An 11,021-nucleotide genomic window follows, 5' to 3' on the forward strand; every position below is an offset into this window, starting at 1 on the left:
AATACATGATTCATGTAGCATGTGTACAAGAGACTAGGTGGAAGGGGCCAAAAGCAAAAGGTATAAAAGGATATAAGTTGTGGTATGCAGGTCTGGACGGCAGACGTAACGGGGTTGACATCCTAGTGTCTAATGATATCCTAAAGCAATTGGTTGAAGTAAGGAGGTCTAATGATAGGATTATGCTAGTTAGGATAGTAGTGGGAGAAGAGATCATATCCATTGTTAGAGCATACGGGCCCCAAGTTGGTCTCGATGAGCAGGTGAAGTGCGAGTTCTGGGATAACCTAGGAGACCTCATGAGAACTATCCCGGAAGATGAGAAAATTTTATTAGGAGGAGACTTTAACGGACATATAGGCAGAGATGCAGACAACTATAACTCGGTACATAGAGAGTTTGGTTTGGGGACAAGGAATGAGAGTGGGGAGAATTTACTGGATTTTGCGCTAGCAAGAGAATTGGTTATAGCAAACTCGATCTTTAGGAAGAAAGATGAGCATTTGACCATATATAAGAGCGGCGGGCATGCAACCCAAATTGACTATTTCTTAGTGCGCAAGGGAGATCGGGCCTCATCCTTGGATTGTGAGGTAGTGTTGGGTACAGAGATGCCCACCCAACACAGGCTTCAAGTACTGGTTTTCAGGATGAGAAAGAAAATCGTAGAGAAGAAGGGCGAGTCTAGGGGAAAGATCATGTGGGGGAGACTCAAAGGGGATATGGTCACAACCCTGTCAAGCAAGATAAGTTTATTGGCCTTCCCAAGTCAGTCAGAGAATGCGAATGAAATGTGGGCGAACATGGCAAAAACCATTAGAAAAGTGGCAAAAGAGACTTTGGGGGTGTCATCAGGTAAACCAAAAGTGTTCAAAGAGTCGTGGTGGTGGAACGAGGAGGTGGAAAAGAAGATAAAAGATAAAAACAAGAGATTTGAAGAACTTATTACATGCACGGAAGAGGAGGATAGGATAGAAAAGAGAGTCAGCTATAAAGAAGCAAAGCGGGCGGCAAAGAAAGCGGTAATGGAGGCAAAAAACCGTGGTTATGAGGACTTTTATCGGAAGTTTGATACTAAAGAGGGGGAGAAGTAGATTTTTAAGTTGGCAAGGACTAGGTCAAGGTAGTGGCAAGACTTAGAGGCAGTGAAATACATCAAGGTAGAGGGAGGACGAGTTCTCTTGAGACAAGAGGATATCAAACCAGATGGCTCCAGTATTTCTCTCAGCTACTCAATGAGTCTAAGGGGCCAAAGGAAGAGGTTAATCATATTTCTGACGTCCAAAGACCACTAGAAAATGGGTCAACGAGTGATATTACCATAGGAAAAGTAGGAGAAGCACTCAAAAAGATGGGGAGAATGAAGGCAGTCGGGCCAGATAACATCCCGATTGAGGTGTGAAGGGGTTTAGGAGATTAGGATATTCGTTGGTTGACTAACCTCTTTAATACGATTTTGAGGACACATAGGATGCTAGAAAAATGGAGGAACAACACACTAATACCTCTGTTTAAAAACAAAGCCGATGCATAAGTGTGCGGGAACTATAGAGGTATAGAACTTTTAAGCCACACGATAAAATTGTGGGAAAGAAGGATAGAGAGGAGAATTAGACAGGAAACAACCAATTCGGTTTTATGCCAGGAAGGTCAACCATGGAGGTAATTCATGTTTTGAGGAGACTGATGAAGAAATATAGGGAACGAAAGAAAGATTTTCATATGGTGTTCATTGACTTGGAGAAAGCGTTTGATAGCATACGACGACGCGTCATCTGGGATAGCCTCAAAGCTAGAGGTATTTCTTCAGTGTACATTGAGGCTATCCTGGATATGTATGAGAGAGTGTCGACTAACATTCAAACACCGGTGGGGATAATAGAGTCTTTCCCAGTTAAAGCCGGGCTACATCAGGGATCGGCTCTAAGCCCTTTCATTTTTACTGTCATTATGGAAGAAATTTCCAAATCTATTTGGGAGACAGTACCGTGGTGCATGTTATTCGTTGACGTCATAGTGCTGGTAGCGGAAACTAGAGAGGAGGTTAGTAAAGTGTTGCGCACTAGTCGTACGAAGACCAAGTATTTGCGCTGTGACTTTAGTGGGACAGCACCACTAGGTGAACCAGAGGTGTCCATTGGTGAAGCAGTTGTTAAAGGTATGACCAAATACAAGTATTTGGGATCGATCATTCAAATGGATGGGGAGATTGACTGAGATGTAAATCATCATATTCAAGCGGGTTGGCTCAAGTGGCGAGCAGCCACCGCGGTGCTATGTAATAGGAAATTCTCAAGCAAGTTAAAAGGAAAATTCTACTAGACGGCAATCAGACCTGCTCTGTTATATGAAACCGAATGTTGGCTTGTAAAGAAGATTTTTGAACATAAGATGGAAGTTACAGAACTACGTATGCTGAGATGGATATGTGGGCACATATTGATGGATCGAATTAAGAATCAAGAGTTTAGGGACAAATTAGAGGTAGCCCCTATTTTTGGAAAAATGCGTGAAAATAGATTGAGATGATTTAGACATTAGCAGAGAAAGACTCTCGCCGCCCCTGTGAAGAGGGTAGAAAGCATTATAATAGAGGGTAAGAGGAGTCGAGGAAGACCCAGGAGAACTTGAGATGAGCAAACAAAAGTTGACTTACGTGAGTTAAACCTCTCCGAGGGCCTAACTAGGAATATAGGTAGTTAAAGGCGCCATATCCATGTTTTAGAATACTGATGTCCTCGTAGGTTACCTTTTTGTGTTTTTTAGTATTAGTTTTTTGTTTTCTTTTCTTTTGTAGGTGGTTCTACTTTTTTTTTAGGCCTTTATTTCTTTTTCCCATGTAGCTACGTCTCCATATTTTTCTCGAGTCGGGGGACTCATTTGGCCGCGCTCTTCTTTATGGTTAAGAGTTGCCGCAATCCTTCCCTCCCCAGACCCTGTCTATAGTTTTTTTTTCTATGAGCAGGATACACTGGGCAGGATGATAATGATGATAATATTTAATAATTAATACCAACAAACCTAAAGACAGGGCAGAGCAAATTTCATTTTATCTAATGCAATACATCAAAATGACTAATCCTTCAACATGCCCTACCTAATATACAGGCCCTCGTACACCCTATTAGAGACGTCGGTGCACTGTAAATAATCTCGACAGCAATGAAGGAATGACGGAATCTGCAATATAAAAATTTCCAAGAGAATGTCTGCTAGATGCATCAGGATCATACAGGGTTCCAGCGAGAAGCATTTTACTATCATCTTGATCAAAGATCATACTTTACACGCCCAAGGTATAACCCGCAAGCAGGAGCCATCGGACTTGCAGCTGTCACAGTTTTTGCATTGAGGATCCTTTCCACTGAGACAATGTAATATAGCATTAGTCTTTTAGAGAAAGTTTATGGGAAAATAAAAACTAAATTAACAACAGGCCTCAATGAAGAAGGCATAGAATCAAAAGAGAAACTTGAATGTTTAAAAGATTAAGCATGCACGAAAAACACACCGTCAGCAACTGTTAGATGACCTGTACCAACACACTTGAGAACACCAACAAGCAATCTCACCTGATCAACAACCCAGATAGATCCATTAGCATAAAGAAACTGATTTAATGATTCATGTCAACAGGAAGAATATACATCAACACGGGCAATTTTCTCATTTTAATAATGTTTGATACAACAAAAAATATCTTTTGTGAATTCAAACAACTTAAATTCAATTGAAGTTTCCCAGATCATTTGGGTTTCACTATCACAGTTGAGGTCAGGTTATAACTTCTTTTTTGTTTTCTTGTAAGTTTTTGTACTCTTTCATCAAGCAGGCATCATATGTTTCAAAACGGTAAGGCATTTATCTGAATCTTATAGAAAATAGACTTCAATACTACCAAAGTTAATCAGTAATGGCATGTGCCAAGATGTATCTTTCACTAAAATCAACAAATTGAAAAGGAAAAGCAGGATAAAATAATGGGGCAGTAGGCTAGTAAATAAAATCAACCTGATGATACAGAAAAGAGCGAGCACGTGCTTTAACTACTAAGCAGCGGTGTCCTCTCCTAATTCCAAATTCATGACATGAGCCATTAGTCTCTTTTAGACTGTCATCTGGACTATTTGCACACTTGAATGAGTCCTGTACACCAGTATTACTAGGCTCTCTCTCAACGCACGGAAAAAATGGAATAAATAACTCGGAAACATGAAGCTCATCTAATGTCCTAACAGGTGAATTAGCCTGTAAAACATCAAGAAATATTAATGAAAATTAGCAGACCGCACAAGAAATGTTAATGTAGATGTAAGCCACTATGTTTTTTTATTCATTTGTCCAACGACATCGATGAAGTTTTAAAAAGCTATATACATGAAAGGTAGTGTAATGCAGGTGATACAGGATCAAGAAAGTCAATGAATAAGCCAAAATACTAATTGGCATAACGGCCCACAGATTCCACACCTGAAATGAGTTCATATTTTTAAGAGGGTGAGATTCCAAAACTGGTAAAACGTTTTCTTTGGGAGCATAAAATATGACATTGACAGGCATGTAGCTGAACTATATATCTAAACACAGAATAGTTTACACCAACTCATTGACAGTCTAAAGAAGCTCAATCTAGTATAGAGACGCTAATTGTTGGAGATAATACAAGTGAATTCAACACAAAGGAAGTGTTTGGCAAACGGCGACTAACTGATTTAACCAGCTGAAATTGAACGCACTGGTGGGGTGGACACAGCTTATTGTAAATTAATTGATTTCCTTAAAAAGTTGTTTCAGCTAGCTAATTAAACAAGCACCAGCATTAGATGGTTTGACCACTCAACCATCTATTTGATATTAAATAAGCTAAAATATTCAAACTAGCTACTTTGCCAAACACCCCATAGCATAATGCAATCAGAGGTGTTCTTATGGGTTTTGAGTATGATGCTTCAGGTCGTGCAGTTTTCAGATTTTTGCGAGCCCATAATTTTTGAGAGCCTGTAATTTTTTCAGAGCCCATAATTTTTTGAGAGCCCATAATTTTTTATGATGATGATGATGATGCTTAGGACCCGATTTTTAAGAGCCCATAATTTTTTTTATATATAAAATACATCAAATTTTTTCTAACCTTGTACGTATATATAAGCAATATAAAACAAATTTATTTTCTTCAAATGATTAATTGTTATTGCAAGATATTTTTCATGTGATTCGATAGTATATTCGAGTAGTTTACCACTTTTTTGTTAATGTTCGGGTAGAATTGATATCTACATGTTTTTTTTAATCATTTTAAAAAGTTCTTATGGGTAGTGTACTAGTAAATATTTCATAATAAGATTTATATTTTCTAAATTAAGAATCATATGGATATTGGAAAATCACGAGTATTGTTGGTTTTTTTGTATTTTTCTATATTAACTAGTTTACTTGTACAAATTAGAACGCCGGCCTATTGAATATTTTAATCTTTGTCAACCATCACTTAAAAATATATAGGACACATGTTTATTTCTTAAGGGCGCAAAAATTGATTTCACTCAAGCCACTATAATGTCAGAGATAGCTCTAGTGCAAATTGAAAATGTCTACATACAATGAAGACGCAATCAAAATAAATGAGCTACATCTACATGAATAACACAAATGCCAAACCATGACAATAAGAAACCTTTCTTAATATTAAAACACATCAAAATCTGAAAAAGAGTATTGCAATTGGCTATAACCCTATATATGACTTTGAAATACCAAGTACCAAGGCTTAAAAGGGAAACAAGAAACAACCTGGCAACCAGCAGCCCTGAATGAACTGAAATCATGATTTCCTACAAGAACTTTGCACGCTTCCTATTTCAAAATAAATGCAGATAATAAAAAGAGTTTGTTCTTTCAAAAAAAAAGAGTTTACAATGGAGAAGCCTAATCAACATCAAGAAAAGATAAACACTTCAAACCAACCTGCATTGCTTGAAGATTCAGCTCCTCAGGAACATGCCATGCCCGATCTCTCTCAAATGTTGACAATGATTCAGGACCTGACAGCAAGCGATAGTAATACCTAAATATGAAATTAGTTGATCTCAGATCTCCATAGTACATTACAAATCAAGAAAAATTGTGTAAGTAAATTATACTAATAGGTGAACAGCAACATTATAAAAAATAGAATGATCCAACACAAAAAAATAACTCTAAGTACGCATCTGATTGGGAAGAATGTAAGGATATTTATATCATTCTACACTTTTGCTAGTTCTTGTTTGGACTTTTTTTAAAATCACTATCCCCATTTTCTTTGTGGAGTTCCTCAAATACATGTGTTTTTGTTTAGTAATAGCTTGCAGTGCGAGCCAAATCCAACATGACGTTTATGTGGTGGTTATTGACTTATTGGTGTTAATTAGGAGTAGTTGCTTTGGCCTCAAAGATAGCCTCTATCAAACCTTCCTAGAAATTGTTAGTGTTGTTTTTTTGACAGTATTGGTTGGCTGTTTTGACTTGTACATTATTATCTCCTTTATGAATTAACAAAATTCATTAAATTGTCAAACAAAGTTTCATTGATCTCGTGATCAAGAGATCATGTGATTACTTTCCCACCAGACACTTCAAAGTTGATAATCCCCTTAGCACTTTCCTCCCCCTCCAGCTCGGCATATGTATAGGCCCACTAAAATAAATTGAATCATCAGTTCGTGCTGGTCAAAAAGATAGAAATAGGGGACACAAATACCTACGTGCGCTCTTGGGCCTTATATCTAGCATGAAAATCACAGGAAACACTGCATACATCAATAACCATGATGTCACCTTCTTTCTGCCACACAATAGAAAACATAATTAGTACTATTGTAAGATCAAATGTATAGGACAGATATAAGAGATGGAGATAAATAAAACGAGTGCAACGTTAATAGAAAAGAATCATACAGTTAAAACAAATCAAGCAAAGCAAATTGTTTTAATAAAGCTTGAGATGATTTTTACCATCCTTCTTTGCATTATGATTTTTTTATAAAATTTGTGCTTGAGAGATAGCAAATTTAGTGACTGAAACCAAATGCAAAACAACTTATCATCATAAGTCACAACTTCCCATGTCCTGAATCAGCCAGGCTATCCCAAATAAAAAGTCAAGAATCAGAGAATTGAGTCTTCCATAAAATAACCCAGGAACTATGTTGGTAGCTGAACTATAATTCTAAAGTTAGTCTCTAAGAGTAGATTTTGGACATGATTCCGATAATTTTATATTCAAAATAAATACAACTATGTCAAAGCTTTAATCTTAACAACAGAGGATTGCTACATGAGCCAAAACAAATCACGTGAGAAATCATTGCAGTATAGCAACAAAGATTTCCCCATAAGATGTCTATGAAAGAGTCAAAAACTGCTTGTCCATCTTGCAGAGGTAACCTAGACTTGCTGACAAGTCATTGCCATGAGGCAAATCAATCTATGGCAAAGAAAATAAAGAAGCACAGCAATTAAAACAAGATTAGCCATTTGCAGTAGTACAACTTCACCGTGGACCAATTTTAGTGTCATATAACTAATAATAAAGTCCTTGACCTGGTCAGTGCATATGAACTCAATACTTGTATTATTCCTTCATATTTTTAGTTTGTAGATCTAGTTTTCCCCTACACGCATTGTAAGCATCTTATTATCTTTGATTTCTTAGTGACCTTGGCTGGCGCACTACAATTTACCCTAAACAACATCCAAAAGACCAGCCACATACATATATGGTCTAAATCTAATTGATGACACTTCTAACTCCTATCACTTCATAAGAATGGTATAATTGAATTCTTTATTTGTCAGTTTTCAGAGGTCTGCCTACAGAGACAATTCCAAGAACCAAAATGAAACCTTATGCATATTTCGTGGAGCTGATGGTCCCAGGTACTTTATTCTTAATGTTATCAACTAAGCAATGCCCATTAGATGGGAGGACAACAGTTATTCTTGCACCCACCACAAGGAGTGCAGTGGTCCTAACAATTGTACTAAGCTTAAACAAAGCGACAAAGAAAAGCACAGTTTTTGACAAAAAATGTATGAGCAACACAAAGTTACCTGTAAAAAGTGGTTCACGGCTCTTCTGACAACAGAAGGTTCATGCGGTTGTAACTGCAAGAAAATATCAACAGAATGTTCTTTATTTGTCAATTTCAAATAAACATAGGTTTGAATCCAAGTCAAATAAAAACTAGGTGAAAAGATTCAGGGGGTGTGTACTAACAAGGGGAAGAAAAAAAATTGAGCAAAAAAATAGATGAATTAGTAAGAAACCTTATAAACATGCTTTTAATGCCATGCCCTTTCTAGTGTTATGTGCTGACTAGCATAGGGCTGCAAGTTTCAATTATGCTAAGGCATTAAAATCTCTCCTTAAGCCAGAACTTATACGTCTTTGTTTCTCACAAAAAACATTTTTCAACAACCAGAGAATATGTACGCAACAGGCGAAAAAAGAAGTTACTAAAGCTGATACCCAAACTCGAGGACAGAACAAAACTTGACAAATTCAAGTATAGAAGCATAGATTTGCTGCAATGCATATTAAATAATACAAGGAACAAGCTTTAGGAGACGGATTCATATCCATAATCCAACATAGCAATGCAAATCAGAGTATCCGACTACTATATTTCAGCATAAGTTTTGAACATCATCTAAGAATGGCCGGCTAGAGCGGAGATGTAAAACCGGTTATTCACGTTAGGTTAGACTCAAAACATAAATATCTTATAGTGCTAAAGGGCTCTAAAAATCAGGCCCCACCAAAGTTCTTAGGGGTGATAGTGTTCAAGAAGAAAAAACTAAAAAAAAAACTCAATAGCATTGAAGAATGACTAGTCCAAATAATTTTCATCCCTAGTCTATATGTGCCTAAGACCCTAAGGAAAGTAGGATGGAGGAGGACATGGGAAAAAATATTTAGTAAACTAAAAGCGTCAAACTTCTCGTTCTCAAAAATAATCTATATAATTTTTTGATAAGTGATCTATATATATTATACTCAATGCATCACCATGAAAGTCATTAGGCTTAAAATCACACAGACAAACAATCTATTGCATATGTAAAACGACTCAATAGTCTTTGCTTGAACAGCAAACAATAGCAAGGGATTATTACCACTTCACCTGGTTTCCTCTTACTAACGCGTTCAACATCAACATGACAAACATTTGACAAGGCATGAACTCCAGCATCCTGCACAAGAAGACAAACATAAATCCCTCGGCCTTTTCTTTTTCCAAACAGGAAAATCTCAAAACCCAACAGTTTGGCAATGAACAGCAAAAACAAGGGTATTTGGTCCTACACGGCTACACTAGATATAGAAAGTTCCATCATTGCCCCGGTTGGTGTTCATTGAATAATTGTTCTTCAACAAGGAACTCCTATGTCCCTCTCAATTGGCTACGTTGCGGTTTACTATTCGAGAGCCTCTTAATCACAAATCGAGAGGAATATGTGGATAAGGTACATACTATTAAGATTATGGTAAAATATAACTACAAGTGAAAATGAAAATCATGAAAGCATTTAACCCAGAAATATCTACAGACGAAGTCAACATAGTAACATAAGCTTTGACCAACAATAAGAAAGAACCCTACTAGCATAACATTAATATGTATGATACACTAATGTTGCCAGATGAAATCTTTACAAAACAATAGACCGCAAACTGTGAGCAGCAAACAAATACCACCATCATCATTCAAAATTGCAAAAGTTTTCACCTGGGCTATCATTTATTTTAGCATAGCTTAATTAATAACAGTTTCTCAAACATGGTTAAATCTCAAAACATTGAACCATCAAACATACCGTTCGGCTAGAGCAGAAGATTGAAACAGGTTGCCCCACAAATTTCTGAAACGCTTCCTACACAAACCACATAATCAAACATCAACCAACTACAAATCTGTAAATGTAACGAATAATTACAAATTCAACATAATTATTCAATCATTAAAGTTGTTTGGAGACCTGAAGAACACCAACAGCAGTTCTCTGATTGGTTTGTTGTTGGGAACCGAAGAAACGGGTACCAATATACTCAAATGCGACCAAGTATCTCTGCAATCCGGGTCTAGGTGGGTTCATAACTTGTTCCTCAATCCTTGGAACCTTCGACGGCCGTTGAAGTTGAGGCGAATCGGGACTGGGATGGTCACCACTGTCTGGCGTCGTTGAAGCAGCAGCGTCTACAGAAGCCATTGCATCGCCCTGCTTCAGAACCCCAGTATTTCTTTGCCACTCCTTTTCCTTTTTTGCCCTTGACATGTTTTGATGCCCAAATCATTCACCAAATTGCTAAAAGTCAAGTCAAAAAAGTCAACCCAGTAATCACCTTCTTATTCTTATTAACAACGGACTATTACTAGCAATGGTGTACATTTTTATTCATGTAAGTTTTTCTTTATTATTTTTCATTATTTTATTATTTATTGTTCATTTTTATTACTTATTTATTTTAAATCTTGATTAGTTTGTGATCGACTAATCACTATGTTTATTTGTATTATTATCGTTCTCATTAGTTGAATTATAATTAGTAATTTCTTTTGTAAGGCATTAATATTTGAACCCTAATATGTACTAATTGTAGTTGATTATCATCATTCTATATCAAATTGATGGTGATTTATTAGATTATTTTAAATAATTGCTAAGATAAATTCATTAGTTTGACTAGTAGAGAAGCAAAAGTTTAGATTAATTAATTTATTTGTCTTAATAATATTTGCTACTTAATCAAAAAGTGAAAGTTAAGATTAAGATGTTTACATCTAAATTAGGGTAATTAAGGGTTTGTTTAATTTGATTTTTGATGATAATGTATTTGATGATATTTAATATATGATTAGTAGAGATATAGTTGTCCTATGTCTTATTTTTTCATAGTTGATTTTACAATCCTTGGCTTATGAACTAATAAACTTAAAATACGTATCCACCTGAAACGAGGTGAAATCGACTGTGTACGG

The 11,021-nt window shown here is 36.4% G+C and overlaps 1 protein-coding gene across 1 annotated transcript; it reads right to left on the reverse strand.

Moving 5' to 3' along the window:
• Positions 1-2,987: 2,987 nt before the first annotated feature.
• On the reverse strand, positions 2,988-10,434 carry LOC130808998 (uncharacterized). The gene is made up of 10 exons (XM_057674596.1): positions 10,021-10,434; positions 9,859-9,915; positions 9,157-9,234; positions 8,092-8,145; positions 6,744-6,823; positions 5,965-6,064; positions 5,791-5,853; positions 4,012-4,248; positions 3,512-3,572; positions 2,988-3,364 (listed from the first exon to the last, which is right to left on the reverse strand). Exons 1-10 carry the CDS (start codon positions 10,315-10,317, stop codon positions 3,270-3,272), a joined length of 1,122 nt encoding a protein of 373 aa, XP_057530579.1. The 5' UTR covers positions 10,318-10,434; the 3' UTR covers positions 2,988-3,269.
• Between the last annotated feature and the right edge of the window lie 587 nt (positions 10,435-11,021).

The sequence above is a fragment of the Amaranthus tricolor genome, chromosome 3 (assembly GCF_026212465.1).
Source record: "Amaranthus tricolor cultivar Red isolate AtriRed21 chromosome 3, ASM2621246v1, whole genome shotgun sequence".
NCBI lineage: Eukaryota > Viridiplantae > Streptophyta > Magnoliopsida > Caryophyllales > Amaranthaceae > Amaranthus > Amaranthus tricolor.

Bases quoted from the DNA above. Each gene is read 5' to 3' on its own strand.
- LOC130808998 (XM_057674596.1), bottom strand. From the start codon at position 10,317: ATGTCAAGGGCAAAAAAGGAAAAGGAGTGGCAAAGAAATACTGGGGTT. The intron at 9,916-10,020 runs GTCTCCAAACAA...TGGTTTGTGTAG, and splicing joins CTGCTGTTGGTGTTCTTCAG to GAAGCGTTTCAGAAATTTGT. The intron at 6,824-8,091 runs GTAACTTTGTGT...ATTGTGTGGCAG, and splicing joins CCGTGAACCACTTTTTACAG to AAAGAAGGTGACATCATGGT.